Source organism: Plasmodium brasilianum, chromosome 13 (assembly GCF_023973825.1).
Source record: "Plasmodium brasilianum strain Bolivian I chromosome 13, whole genome shotgun sequence".
Taxonomy (NCBI): domain Eukaryota; phylum Apicomplexa; class Aconoidasida; order Haemosporida; family Plasmodiidae; genus Plasmodium; species Plasmodium brasilianum.
The window spans coordinates 1514721-1535232 of NC_090126.1; the positions used below are offsets into that span (position 1 = coordinate 1514721).

The 20512-nt window shown below is 28.9% G+C and overlaps 1 protein-coding gene across 1 annotated transcript; it reads right to left on the minus strand.

Moving 5' to 3' along the window:
- Nucleotides 1-334: 334 nt before the first annotated feature.
- MKS88_004990 (uncharacterized protein) lies at nt 335-18398 on the minus strand (the record flags this gene model as incomplete). Its single annotated transcript, XM_067218209.1, has 28 exons — nt 335-370; nt 460-5610; nt 5854-5933; nt 6099-6141; nt 6365-6446; nt 6869-6958; nt 7368-7528; nt 7736-7840; nt 8034-8137; nt 8324-8680; nt 8942-9249; nt 9389-9546; nt 9968-10485; nt 10682-10762; nt 10986-11146; nt 11434-11513; nt 11757-11882; nt 12276-12371; nt 12789-12915; nt 13074-13212; nt 13752-13998; nt 15573-15632; nt 15955-15984; nt 16417-16490; nt 16679-16733; nt 16875-16940; nt 17135-17949; nt 18179-18398. The coding sequence occupies 28 exons, from the start codon at nt 18396-18398 to the stop codon at nt 335-337; spliced, it is 9570 nt and encodes a 3189-aa protein (XP_067071366.1).
- Between the last annotated feature and the right edge of the window lie 2114 nt (nt 18399-20512).

Genomic DNA, 20512 nt, shown 5'->3' on the forward strand with positions numbered 1-20512 from the left:
CAGTTACACATTCACAGTTACACATGCACAGTTACACATGCACAGTAACACATGCACAGTAACACATGCACAGTAACACATGCACAGTAACACATGCACAGTAACACATGCACAGTAACACATGCACAGTAACACATGCACAGTAACACATGCACAGTAACACATGCACAGTAACACATGCACAGTAACACATGCACATGTATCTTCAAGTGCCATTCCCTTTTATGTGTATTCTATGTAAGTACCATCCCGATACAGACACAGGCGTAAGTAATTGATCATTTGAACAAGATGAATGGAAAAAAAGTCTAAAACTTCTTGTGTTATAATTTTTTTATTTAAAGGAGTGATGATTATATATAACATGGTTCTAAATAATGACATAAAAAGGAACAGCAAGAAACATAAGAAATAAAAGAGAGAAGAAAATATATAACTGTTTAGCATATAAGCATCTACCAAGAAGAGAAAAAGAACGAATATCGATAAGGCCAAAATGCGTAAGGATTTTGTTATTGCTAAGTGGTATGAGTAATTTGTGTTGACATATTTATGAAGATGCTTTTTGTTTTGCTGCCACTCTTTCTCCCTTTCTTTTGCTTCTTCCTTTTTAACGGTACCGTAGTTGGTATTCACTACTGCACGTCGATTTTTATATTTTTTTTTGTTCTTTTTCCTTTTGACATCACTCCACTTGAGCAAAGAAATACCAGATGCGTTAGGACATACGATATAAGGACAACTCTTCCTTTTAAAATGCTCTTTCTTTCTTTTTAGCAAACTAAAGGCTCTATAAATACGTGAGAAAGTAGAACAAAATGGGAAGAAGAGGCAATTGTGTAACGTAGGGGTAAAGTATATCCTCCTTATAAATGGATTAATTTCATCGTGAAAATCATTGCTATATTTTTTTTTTTTAAGACTAGAATACCTTATGACTATAATATTATCATCACTAGATAAAAACCTACCATCTTGTATATTCGTTAGAAACACTTCCTTATATATATGACTAGTTCTTTTTATCAATTTAATGAACAGGGACAGGTGTAATGCTCTGTTGAAGTTGAACATATTGACCATAGTTAATTTGTTCTTAAGGTTTACCTTTTCTTTTAATTCTCCTTTTCCATCTTTTCGATCTCTTCTCCCGTTTTGCTTACTTGAACATAACACATATCCTTTAACCTGTTGTACATTCTTTTGACAAATCTGCTTCCTTATAATATATCTACGTCTTCTCTTCTCTGCCATATCACTATCTGCATGTATTTGTATCCTTTCTTCCCTTCTAGAATGGAGGTTCTTTTTTAATCCTTTCCATCTTGTGTGTTTTTTCTTGTTAGTTAAATATTTACCTCTTCCGTGCACTATGATATCTGTTAATGTACGTAAACGCTTGTTAGCATTTTTCTTTTTCTGATCATTTATACGCTCTCTTTTTAGGAAGAGATTTTTATTATTGCTTTGTTCAGGCAAATGGAGCAGATAACTCTGATAAGGTAGCAATTTATCCCTTCCTTCTTTTGGTTTTCCCTGTACTTTTGACTTTACAGTGTTTATTGCGCTTTGTATGGTGCTATTTGTTTTTGTTTTCTTCCTTGCGTGTTCATACCATTTGTGTTTGTGTCTCACATGTTGAAAGATTTCCCCGTGGAAACTCATGTTGGCTTTTGAATTGATGCTACTTGGACTTGCCCAACTTGAACAGGCCACAATTGGACTGATATGTTTACGTAAATAGAAATAACCTTTTTCACACTCAAACAGATTAGAAGCATATATAACTTGACTGTTCGCGTTGATGTAAAAGTTTGTAAACTTGGCATTTGAAAAGTTTTTGTAAAAGGGGGGTTTTAAAAAGGAAATGTTGATTAGGTGTTCTCTGTGTGACTGTACGTAGTCAGAGTTGCGCGGAATAGGCGATGCGCGCAATTCATGTAACATATAAGCAGCATTTCGTGTATGTGCAGAGCGCCTTTTACGTGTAATGCTACTGTAAAGACAGCCATCACTTGCAGAACGTGTGAGAACACATTTCCTAGAGTGCATTTGAGTATGGTTGTATCTCTTCATGTTACATTGATGCATTTCTTTGGCAATTGATTTAATATTTTTGTAATCAATTGTATTGACAATGGTGTTAGGATGTTGTATCTGTGTGCACAAAAAGGAGTAGTTGTTATTGTTTGTGTTTTTTGATCCTATGTGGTCGAGGTTCTTACATGTCTGATCCATTTTATTGTACAAAATTTTAGCGTTCTTTTCTTCTTCTTTCATACTATAAGTACGCAAAAAATATTGTTTATTAAGTAGAGGAAGGAAGATACCAATACAATTTTTTTTTTTTTTTTTTTTTAAAATCATGTCTACTTGTGATCTCCCTCTGTGAATTAACTCATCATGGATGCCTCTATCCTTGTTATAACAGCAATAATAGCCATCATCATGATGGTAATTGCCACCATCAACCATATCACCACCATCAACCATATCACCACCATCAACCATATCACCACCATCAACCATATCAACGCCATCAACCATATCAACGCCATCAACCATATCAACGCCATCAACCATATCAACGCCATCAACCATATCAACGCCATCAACCATATAAAGGCTTCTACCCCTACTTCCACCATAATTGCGATTAAAAATATATGAAGAAAAAAAAGGAGTTGTGTTGGATGGTAATGGATCTATTTCATCATTTACTAAAAACGTTGCACTGATCTGTTCTTTGTCAGTACCTTTATCAAAGTTTTCATCCATTCTGTTCAAGTCTAATAAATAGGTATTCCTTTCGCATATTAAATGAAAGATGTGTCTCATCAGTCTCATATATTTCACCGAAGAACAGGGATAATCATCCCCTCCTTGGGTCAAATATTGCTCCTTAAAAATAATGGAATGAAAAAACTCGTCCAAATGTTTGAAATCACTACTAATAAATTCCTTACTCGAGTATGTAATACTTTTGATATTACAAAATGTACGAGAAAGACGAACAAGTAAATTAACAAAATAGTAAATGCTGTTCCATAGGGTGTTATCATTTAAAATACTATACCCATTAGTTCGATTCTCTTTAAAATTAAAATTAAAACTTTCATAAATGAACATTCTGTCGAATACAAATTCTTTAAAAATGTGAGAATCACTTATTAAGTAATGAAATATATCCTCAATGAATATTCTCCTATTCATATTTATTATTTCATTATAAATATATTCATTTGCTCCTTCCATATTTGCTGCTTCATAATGAAGATAGCACTTTTTAAATCTACTCTCAGTTAATCTTTCTGACCAATTTTCCCTTTCATATCTAGAGGACAACATAAAATAATTATCATTATATCTTAAAATACTTCTACCATGTGCTTCTTCACCTGATGGCATATTTAACAAAGGATTACCCCTACAGGTATATACACCTGTTCCATTCTTATATATACATGATTTTTTTGAATCGTCATTTTTACATTTTGTCATATTTTCCTTTGGATTGCTCTTCCCTCCTATGGGGATAGATCCCTCCCTCCCCTTCTTGCTCACCCTCGTTTGCCCGTACTCTGCTTTACCTTTTGTGTTGTTTTCTCCTTCTGTGTCTCCCTTACCCGTGTTACTTACTCCTTCTGCTTCTACCTTCCCCAGTGGATGTAACCCTAACGAAGTTGGTTCTACCGCCTGAACAGCCTTGCTTGCTACAGAGATCCTTCTCCCAACCTGCGTTTCCTTGTAGTATGTACTTCCACCCGTGTTGTGGGTATTCATTACGTGTAGATAACTATTTTCCATGCATTTCCCCATTAGCATTGTGCTTTTTTCTTCTGATGAGTGCCCTCTCTTATGATTAATGAAGTTTCTACATGTACTGGTAGTGATAGTATTTTTAAAGGTATTCGATATAGTGCAATCCTTCTTTTGGACTAACTTTGTCTTTTTAAAATGATTTCTTTTTATTTCTGTTTCACTGTCTTTTATTTTATTTTTACTCTCTATTAATATATTTTTTTGTTTAATAATGAATTCTAATTCTTCTTTTTTTTTGATGATCATAATTTTTTCATTTTCCATTAAAGTAATCTTTTTTTTTAATCTTTGAATAACATTATTACAATTTTTTAGTTTTTCATTTTCTTTTTTCAATTCTGTGTATCCACCTTTGTATTTCTCACATTCTTCTATGTACTGTTCGTTAATTTTTAATTCTTCTAAATATTCTTCCATTTTTTTTTTTAATTTATTTTTTATATTATCATTCTTGTTCTTATATTCAATGAACTGTTTATACAAATTGTGTAACTTCATGTATATATTCTTCGTTTTGAGGAAATATAAACCGAAATATATATATGTCAGGTATAGCAGTATCATTATAAGATTTATGCTTTTTTTTATTAACTGACTATTTTTCATTTTTCTTATTTTGTGCAGGTGTTTGTAAATGCTCTCACAAACTTTGCTTATATTCTCTTGATTTAGCGCCTGCTCAATATCCTCTATGTTATATTCTTGTTTGTCCTTTTTACTTAACTTGAAAAGGATGGATGTGGCACCAGTCCTCAGCATGCTCTCGTTAAAGCAGCACTGGTGGAGGTATCTATCCGGTTTGGTCTTAAATGGTTTACAGTGCGCTTCGAGGTATGGTTTGTCGTACGACTGTCTGTATTTTTCATAATAGTTTCTGTTGTAGCTGGTGTGCGTATTACACCCTGTGAGGTCCCTTTCCCTGCACTTTGAGCCAAAAATATTGTCACTGCTCAATTCACATATGCAATTATTCTTTCTGGACTTTTTATAAAAGTACTTGGTAAAAATGCTATCTGAAGCATCTTTATTTAATATATTATCTTCTTCTTTTGAACTTAAATTTGTATAAAAGGTACTATCATTTTCACTGTGCATGTTCATAAATTTTATTTTGAATTTTTTTTTTTTATTCTGACTTGTGCATAAATTTGTGTCATTTGTGTCTCCCGCCACTGTGTGCTGCTTGATTGCCCTTTTCCGAAAAAATGTTCTTTTACTTTTATCACTATCATCAGTTCCATCGCCATCAACGTCCTCACCCCCAATATCACCACTTCCAATATCATAGCCATTGTTATAACTGTGTGTATTTTCGTCCCCATTTTTGCTGCATTCCGCCCTTATACAGCTAAATAGAAAGGATAATAACAAGACAAATTCCTTAACAATAGGGTGTAAACTAATGAAATTTCCCTGTATCATGACCTTGAGTGTTTCTTCTATACTTTCACAAGTATTAAATTTTATTTTTTTATTGTAAAATTCGTCATCTTCGCTTGGATTTTCCCCTGTAGCTTTCTGTTCACTACCATATGCGTCCTCACATGCTTCCTCACATGCTTCCTCACATGCTTCCTCACATGCTTCCTCACTTTCGGATATGATGTTGTCACTGCTGTCATGTTTCTGCTCTAGTTCGTTATCGTTGTTATCGTTGTTGTCGTTGTTATCGTTGTTGTCGTTGTTATCGTTGTTGTCGTTGTTATCGTTGTTGGCGTTGTTGTCTTTATCTTCATTATCGTCATTATCGTTTTTGTTGTTGTCTTTTTGAATTATGTTTAAGCCTAACTGTTAGTGGGGGTGGGGATACATTACAGCAAAAAAAAAAAAAAAAAAAAAAAAAAGACAGTTAAAATATGGGTGTATAGCCGCAACGAAAGAAAGAGGGAGATGAAGCACAGTACATTAATGCAAAATGTAATTTGGCTTTTTCTTTCTTCTCAGTGTTATTCTAACCTAATTGTACTCTTCTTTTTATTTCATTTTTTATATTTTTTTTTATTTTTTTTCCATTCTTTTTTTTTCAATTACGTCTATTAAATTCTGTATGTTCCACGGACTATCCCCTAGCTTCTCCTTTATATTTATAATTACAGATTTGTCAGCAATTCCTTTGTAAAGAAATAAAATCAGCAGGATTGTGCATGCAACTGTAAACTGTTTGTTATGTTTTCACTTTGCAGTAATTTTGCAATCACTTTACAATTACATTACACTCATTTTCATTTCGTTCCTTTTACTCTTTATTTTTATTTTATTTTTTTTTTTTTATTAACCTGAATCGAGCAAATCACTTATGTCTACCGTATCCGATCCTTTCTTAAAAAAAAAGAAAAAAATATATCCATTTCTGCGCACATATTTAAAATAATACTTGTGCACTCTTTTTTTCTAATATTTATAATGATAGCCTTGTAGCTTATTGCAAAGGCATAATAATTTTGTTTTCTTCATTGGATTGCTTTGCTCATTGATTTTCCTTGTTTATTTTTTTTTTTACATTTTTTTATTTATTGATTTTGCTTTCTCTTTTCCTTTTTACCGATAAGCTGGTTAAGAACAACGTAAGCTCGTCTACCACTTTGGACATGTTTGCAAAAAAAAATTGTTTATTTAGAATTTTACTAGTTCAAATGAAGTTTATATTTAAAAGTAAAGAAATTGAGGTCTTAAAGAAAAAAAAAAAAAAAAAGGGGAGAAAAAGGGAGAAAAAAGAAGATAAAAGAAAATAAAAAGACAGAACAGCTAAATTTATTTTTTTTTTTTATTTTTTTTTTTAAAGCAAATAAGACCATCTTCTTTTCAAAATTTTCTCAGGTTTACAGTTATAAAACAAAAAAAAAAAAAAAAAAATGAAAAAATTTGCAACTACCGAAATTCTGCTTTGTTTCTTTGTTTTTGCTTTGTAGATACACGTAAAAAGGAAAAAGACATTGAAAAAAAAAAAAAAAAAAAAAAAAGGAAGTTTATAAAACTACAGAGAATGAGATTATATAATAATTTATGTCATCATCTTTTTAATCATATGTAATAAACAGGTTTAAACGAGTTTAAGAATTCGACATAGTCTATTTTTTCATCTGTTTCCACTGTGTATGCCAATAAATCGATTTGCTCATCCGTTAGGGGCTTGTTCCTTAAAAGTGGACAAAAGAAAAGAAATGAAAAAATGGGAAAAAGAAAACTCGAAAAATTAAGTGAAGACGTAAAAAAATAAAAAAATAAAATAACAAAGGAATAACAAAGGAATAACAAAGGAATAACAAAAGAATGACAAAGGAATAACAAAAGAATGACAAAGGAATGACAAAGGAATGACAAAGGAATGACAAAGGAATGACAAGATAAGTAAATAAATGTGGGGAAAAAAAATACGAATGATGGTATAATGTATGCATTATAAAAGAAAAAATTTCAGAAAAACTGCAAAAAACATTAGCAACACAATTTAAACATTAACATATTAATAATAATAATAAAAAAAAAAAAAAAAAAAAAAAAAAGGTCATAATATATATGTTTCCTTTTTTGCCATTTAAGATTACTTTTCATGTTTTTGTTCCTCTAAAATTTTATTTAGCTCCAACAGAATATACCTAAAATGTATACTCGTTATTTTCCCTTGCATTGTATCTTCTAAATATTTCATGCATTTGTTTAAGGTAATTTTGTTTTCATAAATAACGGTACATATATGGCACCATATCTGCAGCAAAAAAGTAAACAAAAGAATAAATGGGAAAACCGAGGAGCTAATGGAGAGGTGAGCAGATAAGCAAATACGTAAATGAACAAATGATTAAGTATACCAATGAGCAAATGTTCAAATAGTAAACATACAAATGAGTAAATGAACGTGTGAAGACAGCATAGACACTGCCCTATGGAGACAAAAATAAACGAGCATTTTTACCTCGTCCACGTAATTATATTTACTTTTGTTTACAACATAAAAGGCTTGCAAAAATTCCAGAAAATTAATCTTTGATGATTTTGTTATGTCTATGGATTTGGCTAGCTACAAAAAAAAAAAAAAAAAAAAAAAAAAAAAATTTCAATAAAACTGCAATGCAAAAATGTAAAATAAAAATGTTAAAATCGGATTCTTGGATTTGCAATAAGTGATCAAATGAGCATACACACACTCATATATACAAACGCATGATTGCATGTTGGCCATTTTATGACTTGACTTAATTGCTCTTTATTACTTCCATTAAAATCCCATCGTCCACCTCAAATTCCACCTCCTTGCTAATCTTGCTCATGCCGAAACTTTTAATTGCCTTAACGAAGTCATCATAATCCAAATACCCTACAAAAAAAAAAAAAAAAAATATATATATATATATTATATATATATAAATTATATATACACATACGCACATATGCACATAAACACATATACGAAGAAACAGGACATAAAAGGAGCATTTGTTCCCAGAGTTCTCGCAATATAATTTTTTTTTTTTTTTTTTTTTTTTCGTTGCAAAGTTCTGACCATTCCCGTAATGGTCATAATTTTTAAATTTTTGAAATAAAGCAACTGATTTAATAACACTAGATCTTTTTCTTCTTTCCGAATTGTCCCTTTCATCTTGTTCTTCGTAAAATTTGTAATGAAAGTTAGCTGTGTCTGCACTATCAGATAATATGTGTTTTCCAATTGTTTCAATAAGCTTATTTATCTTATCGTTATTTATATATTCCTTATTTATAGACAAACGGTAACATACTCTCATTTTGCCAATAAACTCAGCTACATCAATTTTATCATTTTCTTGTACACTATCTTGGTTGCATAGGGAATTACTGTTGATTAGTCTAACCAAAATTCTTATTTGCTCATTTGAGAGATCTGTAAGGGGGAGCGATCATATGAGTATTTAAGTGTGTGTGTGTGTGTGTGTGTGTAATTATGTACGCCGACGTAGATACTTATGAAGCAGGGCAAAAAAAAAAAAAAAAGAACAGCATAAATAGCAGATAGAGTCTTCTTAAAGCAAAACGTAACAATGCAACGACGTAACGACGTAACAACGTAACGACGCAACGACGTAACAGTGCATCAACGGAACGTTTCAAACTACACGCATATTATGTTCGCAAAAATTCTTACCAATATTTAAATCTTTTAACACTTGCTCGAATTCCGAAAAGGATACCTTTCCATCTAAATTTTTGTCAAAGATCATTAAGGTTTCCCTCAAACTCAGGTCTGCTTTAAGCAAGGCTTCATATAAATGTTCAAAGCACTCATTCTTCCACTCAGAATTAATAAATTTTTCGCTCGGTGCATAATTTATTTTAAACCTACTTAAGACATTGTTATAATTAACATGATAATCATTTTCTATCATTTTTAATTTTTTACATAAATAAAACCATGGGACTTTTTTCGTCTTGCTCAGCTTTTCTAGTTCTTCCCTTTGAGGACAAAAAAAAAAAAAAAAAAAAAAAAAAATAAGATTATGTCAAGTAAAATGATGAAATAGAAAGAAAACCTCTAAAATAACAAAAAAAATAAAATAAAAATACAAGTATACTTCTTCATTTTATAAATTACTTCCATATATTTATGTGAACGATCCCTGTATTTTCTGTATCCTTTTTGTATAAATTATTCCATAGGGAATTTTTTTCGTGACAAATTAGTGTACTCAAGCAACTCAAAATATCATTCATGAGACCTTCAGTTGACAATCTATTATTTTTTCTTTGCTCCTGCGAAACAGAGCAAAAAAAAAAAAGGAAAACAAAACATAAAAATAAAATAAAATAAAAAATATAGTAAAACGACAAATATACGAACAGAAATATATGCACATAAATAACCATACACATATATGCTTTAACAACATACATGCGAAAAACTATATGCAGATATCAGTGTTCAAAGAACTCAAACATTTTGTACATCAGTGTGCACGTAATACACACACACACACATACACACACACACATATACACACACACACATACACACACACGCATACATACACACACACGCATACATACACACACACGCATATAAACACACACGCATATAAACACACACGCATAAAGTTGTATCTATATGTTTATCTATTTGTGTATCCACTTATGCATGCGAGTATGAAACAAGCTAGGGTAGGCTAAATTTTACGTTTTTTTCGAGCTCCAGTATTTTAGAAGAATGCAAAACTTTTTCTCTCAACTTTTGGTTTTGTTCAAACGTTTCTCGAATAATGTCAAGGGAAGGGGACATGTATTCTTGAACTTCAAAAGTTAAATCTTGATTAAAGATAATTGCAGCACCTAAATTTTTTATTTTGTTACAATAATTAGAAGCAGAAAACAAAGTAATACATTTCCCATCATGATGACTTTCAATACCTTTTAACATTTTAGGTACTTGATGAGATCTAATTAAAATATCAAAATTATTTTTTTTTAAAAATAATTCTGTTATGTCAGGTCCGAAAGTAATACAATTATTTCCTCTAGCATTCTCTCCAATTCCATTTTTTTTTTGAGGATCAGACCATAATAGGTCAAAAATTATGGTATCTTCATATTTTTCCGGGTGGAGAATTTCATGTTTTCGTCTGTCCAGATCATCTATTTCTTTTACTGTTATATCTTGATATCTGCTTAGACCTCCATGCACTATGAATATTTGATCTGCACAGAGTAGGAAGGTGATTGGAGAAATTGGGCGATAGCGAAATGGGACAATAACAAAAAAAAAAAAGGAAAAAAACAGCATAAAAAAGGGGAAAAAAAAAAAAAATTTTACATGAACGTACTGATAAACGAACGTAGGTCCAAAAATGCTCTTTATATGAATACATAAATAAAAGAATGCAAGATGCTTTACTTTGAATGTTCACTGCCAGCCCTAACAATTCGAATACTTCCTGGAACAAATCAAATACTGTGTTGTCATACTTAGAGAGTACTGAAAAATTATATGCGAGATATAAAACATTTCCACATAAATGCGCACGCATTTGTTGATAAGTATATATATATATATATATATATATATATACATATCAGCATAAATCAACACTGCAAACTTTTTAGTTATTCCCTCCTCTAGCTCGCTTATCACCACAAACTAACGTGCACAAATAAGTAATATAGAATAGACAGGTAAATATAATTGGAGTCAGTAATACCTTCGTTATAAAACCCATAGACTTCGTTCATATACGAACACTCGTGGTTCCCTCTGTTAATTATAACACTGTCATAACCACATAATTTAAAAATAAACAAAAGCAAAAATATTTCGGTAGCGTTTTCCCCCCTGTCAGCTATATCACCATTAAACACGTATCTGCGTGTAAGAAGTATGAAATAAAAGGGGATGTATTTAAATAATCAAGTGGACATTATTTTGTTTTGTATTTTTTTACGTACTTATTTTTTTACGTACTTATTTTTTTACATACTTATTTTTTTACGTACTTATTTTTTTACGTACTTATTTTTTTACGTACTTATTTTTTTACGTACTTATTTTTTTTACGTACTTATTTTTTTTACGTACTTATTTTTTTACGTACTTATTTTTTTGCTTATTTTATTTTTATTTATTTATTTTTTTTTTTTTGGCTAGCTAACATATTATTTGCTGATGGTACACCAAATCTATTGAACAACCAAAGGACGTCGTTCAACTGTCCGTGGACATCTCCCAAAATCTTCAAAAATGGAAAAAATTAAATAAAATAATAGAAACGAATAAAGAATAAATAAAAAACAAATAAAGATTAAATAAAAAATAAACGTTCGCAATTACATAAGTGCATGGCATAACAGTGGAGATGTACATATGGAAAACAAAAAAAGGGATGTGCAATATGTTACACAACAATTTAGCGTTCTCTCCTTTAGATATTCTTTCATATCGCTTCCTTTCCTTTCTTTTGTTTTTATAATCTTACAATCAGTTTTGTGTCCTTAGACTTCGTGTTCATGTCTATGTGTATAACTGAACTCTTTATATTCTCGTCAAGCATTTTTTTGGTTTTCCTTAAAATCTTACACACCATACTATTTGGAAGGACATACTAAAGAAGTTAAATAATGAAATAGCAGCAATAATGAAATAGCAGCAATAATGAAATAGCAGCAATAATGAAATAGCAGCAATAATGAAATAGCAACAATAATGAGAATAGTAAGAATAATAAAAATAATAAAAATAGTAATAATAAGAATAGTAATAATAAGAATAATAGAAATACATAATTAAACAAACATAGAAATGCACCATTAGAGGGGAAAATTGTTGTAACAATAAAATGCATAAAAAGGGGCACGCACGTCCCCTTCAAACTTCGAAGAAACACACAACACGACAAGATACATATGTATGTATACGAGAGTATATATATGCATATTTTATTTTTTTTATTTTTTCGTTTATTTTTTTTTTTCTACTTTTTTGTTGCGCTTCTTACATTTTTTGTGGTTAAGAAAAAGTGGAAAATTTTCATAGCAAAATTTTTGTCAATTTTGTCTTTCAGTTTGGGGACGTTCTCATCACACTGGGAGGACTTGAAAAAAAGGCAACGAGCATGCACATGTGCATGTGTACATAAGTATGCATATATATGTGCACAAATAAATACACACACATGCATACTCGCATGCATACACACATGCATACTCGCATACATACACACATGCATACTCGCATACACACACACATGCATACTCGCATACACACACACATGCATACTCGCATACACACACACATGCATACTCGCATACATACACATATATATACATACGTATATACACACATATGCGCGCATAAAAAAACAATTAAATACATAAAATAATAAATTTTTCTTCCCCTTCCAAAGGAAAAACAGTTGTATTTTAAATATGATTTTGCATGAACAAGCAAGAAATAAATATGTTCTATATTTTAAGATGGCAATTTTTTGAAATAGTATGTGTGGAATTACTTCATAAGACGTTGTGGAGACTCGAGAAAATTGATTGGAATTACTTGATAGACAATTTGTTGTAAATTGTATTTTCCCATTTTTTATGTCCTCATTTATTGTTTTCATTAATGGTTTGTAAATTCCGCTATGAAAGAAATGAAAAGATTATTTTTGGTCGTTTGTATTATGTGCACATAAATATATGTTCACTAAGAAGATGGAGTATATTTCCCAAACTTTTGGAGTTATTTTTCTTCTTTTCTTTATGTTCCCCTTATGGATAAATACTTTTTATGTACATACTCATGGTTTTTCAGGGTTATGTTTTCATGCAAGTGTTCGAATTTCCTCCATACGATGCAACAGACGAAGGAGTGGAAATCCTTCCTGCACTGATATCCTCGGAATGTTTTTTGTATCAAAATACATGCACTCTCTTCTTCTACAGAGTTTGAGGAACGAACAGGAGGGAAAAAAAAAATAAAAATATAAATATATATATATATATATATATATATATATATAATGAAATAAAATAAGGAAAAACATGAGAAGAAAAATGAGGAAAAAAATTGGGGGAAAAAAAAAATTATGAACATGTCATGTAAAATAATAAAATGAAATGAATACTACTAAAAAAAAAAAAAAAAAAATGAGAAAAACGAGAAAAATGAGAAAAATGAGAAAAACAAGAAAAATGAGAAAAATGAGAAAAACGAGAAAAATGAGAAAAATGAGAAAAATGAGAAAAACGAGAAAAAAAAGAAAAACGAGAAAAACGAGAAAAAAAAGAAAAACGAGAAAAAAAAGAAAAACGAGAAAAAGGAGAAAAAGAAATTCATTAAGATGAACAGAACTAATCTTTATGCATTTTTGTGTGGTACTAGAAAAGCAACAATGTACATGTCATGAAGCATATTTCGTTAAGCATGCATGACGGTAATATCCGTTAATTAAAAAGCAAAAGGAAGCATGAATTACCGCTGTAAGGTCTTATAGAATTAAAAGAGCAAAATATTACTAAGCTGCCATCCTCTGGTGTATATATTTTCTCTTTCCTGTATATTCCACCTGTGTAGCCTACTTTATTAGCATATTTTGCTGCATATATTGTACTCGTTTCTTCTTTCGATTTTTCATTTATAATATTTTTTATGCCCACAATAGTTGCTTTATGACCATATATCATAACAGTGTCATTGACACTATAATTTGCCATTTTTTCTTTCTGTTAAAGGAAAAGGAAAAATGGAAAAAAGGGAAAACGTGGCTATGTGCGTACACATAAATAAATAAATATATATAAATATGTGTGTGTGTGTATACAAGTGTTCATATGCACATATATATTACTTTCGCTTCACCCAAAAGATGAACTATGATTCAATCACATTGAACAGAAAAACCGCTTCTGCGTTATATATTTTTTAAAACGCTAACTTGGGCCTTAAGCATTTGTTATTCGAGCAAATAATAAAGCAGAAAGGAATAAAGCAAAAAAAAAGCAAAACAGAATAAAACAGAATAAAATAAAATAAAATAAAATAAAACAAAATAAAACAAAATAAAACAAAATAAAACAAAATAAAACAAAATAAAACAAAATAAAACAAAATAAAACAAAATAAAACAGAATAAAACAGAATAAAACAAAATAAAACAAAATATATCAAAATTTTATTTTATTTTTTTTATTTCATTTAGAACAATTCTGTCGAAGCGTTGAACTGTTTAAGTTGCACAAGGTGGTAAATTTTTTATTTTTTAATAAAGCATATTACAAAGTACGCATATTTTTGTAAAAAGTATAAAAAACAAAAAAAAGCAAAACGGAAGAAGAAAAAATGAGAAAAAGGATAAAACGAACAAATGCGAAGAAGCAAAAAAAGGAAAGACCATTTTTTTTTACTTTAAAATAAAATACATATTTAAAAGCGCTATTTCATTTTTATTTTTTTTTTTTTTACGTGATATATATGAGTTATAATTTATTTGAGTTTAAAAAAAGGAAGAAAAGAGAGGATTAAAAAATTAAAAAAATACGTTAAAATTAAAAAAAAAAAAAAAAAAAAAATATATATATATATAACATATATAAACATAACACATATGTGTACAAATAAATACATACATAAACATGTATTTATGTATACTGCGTATATATATATATTATATATATATATATATATATATATATACACTTATGTATACATGTGTACGTATATATGTGCGTACGGATAATACAATTTTATTCTTCTTATCAAGTCAAATCGCTACTTATCATTCTCCTTTTTTTCTCCCTTTTGTTTTATATATTTCTTTAATATGGATAAAAAAAAAAAAAAAGGAAAAACAAAAATTATAAAACCTAAATAAGAGGAAGGAACACTCTGCAGTAGTGCAATAATTCACTGTTTTCTTCTGCACTTTTTTATTTTTTATTGTACAATTATTTACTCCAGTTAGGTTTATATAAAATGGGTATACGTATATATACGTAAATGTGTACATGCATATATGCGTATATGTGTATATTTATATATGCGTATATGCGTATATGTATATATGTGTATATTTATATATGCGTATATTTATATATGCGTATATGTGTATATGTATATATGTGTATATGTATATATGTGTATATGTATATATTTGTATATGTATATATGTGTATATGTATATATGTGTATATGTATATATGTGTATATGTATATATGTGTATATGTATATATGTGTATATGTATATAAGCGTATATGCGTATATGCACATGTATATGTACATATAAATGAATGTTTTACCCCCATGTTAAATTTGGAATCATACAAATTTTTTCTTTCATTGTCCATTGTATCGATTACCTAAAATGAAAAAGGCATATAATACTTACAAAGGTACGGGAGTTCTAAAATAAATACATGTGCATAGGTATCTGCATATATGTGTATATATGTATGTATATATGTATATATGTATATATGTATGTATATATGTATATATGTATATATGTATGTATATATGTATATATGTATATATGTATATATGTATGTATATATGTATGTATGTATGTATATATGTATGTATGTATATATGTATGCGTCGGCCGGCAATTGCCTAAACGCATGTACTAGTAGGTAGATCTAAATGCCAATGTTTAGTAACGTTGATTTATAAAAACCGTACATTTTTTTTAATGTCTTCATGCTCATAAGCCTATAAAAAATAAGCAGTAAATAATATATTAACAATAAATTTATACATAATATAAAATTATACATAAATAAACAAAAGAATATACAAATGAATGGATAAATTTATATTAAGAAAGATACGCTATTGGAAAGGCATTCACTCACATGCATTACTATTAATAATTATCAATATTTTAATAGAGGAAAAAAATAAAAAATATAAATATAAATAAAAAATATAAATATAAATAAAAAATATAAATATAAATAAAAAATATAAATATAAATAAAAAATATAAATAAAAAATATAAATAAAAAATATAAATAAAAAATATAAATAAAAAATATAAATAATAAGTATAAATAATAAATATAAATAAAAAATAAAAATAAAAAATAAAAATATAAAATATAATTAAAAAATATAAATAAAAATCAAAAATCAAAATTTACACTGGATGAGTCAATGCGAAACTTCAGACCCGTCCTGTTTAACCAGTCGTGCTTCATAACTCCGTCGCTTTTTTCTGATTAAAGAATTAATTTTGTAAAAGGGTTTACTTAATTGTGTTCACACCATGTTTATTAACACGCATTGTGTAAAGTATAACGTATAATACGCTGCATATGATGATGTAATGATGATGTAGCGTGCACTAAGTCCACAGGTGGATCCTACTGCTAGCATGAACAAATAATTTGGAGATAAATGTACCCGTTGAAAAAAGGTCCTTCAGACGATTATCAAACTCCTCCAACTTTTTCAGCGACTAAAAAAGGCGTAAATTAAAAAAAAAAAAAAAAAAGAAGCAAACAAACAAACGTTTACATTTACATTATTGAGGTTAGGAAATAACGCTTAACATGCATGTACGTGTGCGTGTGCGTGTGTGTGTGTGTGTGTTAATAACCTGTTTTTCCCTCTCCCTTTTGGACATCTTGTTATACTTTTTCATCTTCTTTAAATACTCTTCGTCCTGAAAAATGAAAAAAAATATAAAAAAGAACGACGTGGAATGAAAAGGACAAAATACGACAAAATCGGGCACAACGAACCGGCGTATAATTAAACAAGTTAAAGCAATAAAAACAAACACAATAAAGCAAAATAACAGAAATTTTATTTTCTTGGGGATCTTAAACCCGTTTATGCGTGCAGTATCTGTATTACTAAATCGGTTAGATCCTTAACGATTAAAGCATTTTTACTTTTCTTAGTGTTCGATTTTACTATATCATTTGTTCTCTTTTTTAAAATATTAATTTTTTCTAAATTCAAGTTGTTATCCTTCTTATTGATCATTGATGATGAATTGTCTTTATCCTTTTTTTCCTCCTTCATTCTTGTATTTGCCTCATCAAAATTGTTGTTATCGCTGCTATTGTAATGCGCTTTCTTATTTTTGAAAATGTAAACTTCATCTTTTCGTAATTTGTTACTAGTGGTGCTACCTTTCTCACATTCAACAGAATTCTCTTCACCTGCCTCCCCTTCAACAACGACCTCTTCATTGGCGTCCCCTTCACTGGCGTCCCCTTCAACGCACTCGTTGTCACTATATGCGAATGAAAGCAAATTACTTTTCAGTTCTTTTTGCTCCTTTTTTTTTAATGTTTCATGTTTAAAATTTTCCTTTTCGTATTTTGAATTATTATCATAATTAACATAAGGCACTAAATGGTGAAAAGGGTTTTCAATAATTTTTACATATTCAATATATGGCACATCTTCTATCGGTTCATCATTTTTATTTGTTTTTATATTATTAAATTTTAATAAATTATAAATGCTATGTTTTGCAATTTTTCCAAATAACGTGCTTTTATTATTTAAGTAATCTGCTTTATCTAGTGTAATGAAAAACTGACTTCCATTCGATGGTTTGTCTATATTTAAATTTGCAAATGATAAACAACCCGTATATAAAAATTTTAATCTACTGTTATATTCATTTTTAAAAGGTTCATTAAATGCGTATTCGTTGTCTAAAAAGTGAACACGTAGGAAGTATGAGCATTTTACGATACAAAATAGAAGGACAGGGGGTGGGGGGAACAAGTCTACGTCGTTACTACACATGCCCCTCCATTGTTGCGCATATATATATATATATATATATATATTTTTTTTACGTACACTTTTGTGTATCTACATATACATAACGTACTCACGTCATCGCTTTATTAATTTTATTTATTTATTTTTTTCCCGTACGCAACCCCGTATTTGTGTGGTCCCCTGTCTGAATCAAGAATTTTGGGATAACTCGAAAAAATTTATTTTTATTATAATAATTATTTAAACATAGCTGAATAAAATTCTGACAAGCTATTGGGCATTCATTACTAAAAAGTAAAACTTCTAACTCACCTAAACTTGTACATATAATTACCTTACCGTATGTTTTAGGCTCAATACTATAAACTTCTGACATTTATTCACTGAAAATACATTAAATTATGACAAATTCATACATTCAAATTATGTATAACTGTACGTGGAATTATACACATATAAGAGCAATTTTTATACGCAGAACGTATTCATGTGGAATATATACATAAATACATATATAACTTTCGTGATATATGTTTATGTTCGTAGTTTTACTTTTGCGATGTTTCTTTTTTTATTTTATTTAGAATTTTATAAAATAGAAAACTCCATTTATTTTATTCTCACAAAATTAAAATTGCCTGTAATGTTCTTAATTTTTTTTCAGTTGCTCATTTTGGGTTTGTTTTCATAAATTTTGTAAGAAAAAATTGTGCTTCAAAAATTACCCGATTTTGATAAAAAAAAAAGAAAAAAAGAATGAAAAACACATAAACAGAAAAAAATAAAACAAAATTGAAAAAAACAAAACAAAACTGAAAAAAACAAAACAAAATTGAAAAAAACAAAACAAAACTGAAAAAAACAAAACAAAATTGAAAAAAACAAAACAAAACTGAAAAAAACAAAACAAAATTGAAAAAAACAAAATTGCGTTAAATAGGAACTGTCCATTCGTACTTTTATTTACAAATTAGAGTTACATTTTAACGAAATTATTTACTGTTTTTTAATTTTACCCTTTTAAGTTTATATCGAAGAAATAAGCAGACGCCCAAGTATACATACATATATATATGTGCATCATGTATATATATGTGTGTGCATATAAAACAAAGAATGCCTTATTTTAATTGACCTTTAAAATCTCACGTTCTTAAGATCAAAACATATTAGTACGCAGCTTATCCATGTGTAACACGTTTTGATAACTTTAAGTATCTTACAGAAATGGTCATATTGTTTTATAATTTTCATATTTACACCTTTCTATATATACGTTATGTGCAGAAAAGAAGTTATGTCATATGTCAAAAAGCAAATTATGCCATATATCATAGAGAAATTATGCCATATATCATAGAGAAATTATGCCATATATCACCCAACCAGATAATCTGAATAATAAATTAGATACCGCTCGTAATACTCATATATATAATGTAATGTGGATACATTTTAAGCATTTTTTTTTTTTTTTTTTTTTGCACCATCAAGGGGGGTAATTTCACTACAGCCAAATTTTTTATATAAATCACTTCTACTCACAATCGCTACTTTTACAAAAAACGCAGGCACACAAAATATTATTCTCATATGTTTTATTATTATATTTAAACTTAAGTATCAATTTTTTTAAAAATATTTTAAGGACAAAAACAACCTGAACAGTTAAGAATTTTGCTTTTTTCCAATTTTACATAAAAAATTGTAATTAGGCCAGTAGTGAAAAAGAAGCAAAAAAAAAAAGATAAAAGGTCACATGTGAAAGGTACACGGAAAAAAGCTAAACGTGCATAGCAAAAAGCGCAAACGAAAAAACTTAAAACAAAAACAAAAACAAAAACAAAAATAATAAACAAAAACAAAAATAATAAACAAAGACACAAATAAATAAAGTGGTAACACTGAGAAAATTATCGGCAAATAGAACCATAAATAGTTGAATAGCATAAACAAATTAACAAGATAAAAATAAATTAGCACACTAAAAAAAAAAACGTTGCCTACACGTATTTAAAATATATATATATTGAAACTCACCAAGGGAAACAAAAACAGCTAGATTTTTTTATTTAAAAAAAAAAAAAAAAAAAAAAAAAGTGTACTATACACATTATATGCACTATATAAACTATATACCTTACATACCTTAAATACGTAAAACACGCTAAATAAATAGTAAAAAACGAAAATACTTGAACAAAATAAAAGGCTTAAAATTCAATAATAATGGTTAAAAAGTACTCCATTCTCCATTAAAAATGTACGAGCAGCTACAATTAAATTAAAAATGTATGTACCTTTTTGCGTTATTGTCAACATTTTATGACCTGTTCATAATGTTTTATCATTTTTTGCACAATAAGTATGAATGTTCATAATAATGTGTTCATCAGCTCATGCAAATGCATTTTCAAATACAATTTTGCTTACATGTGTGTGCACACGTCCGCTTATATTTGTGAGGATGGATGGGCGTATCTTCGCTTT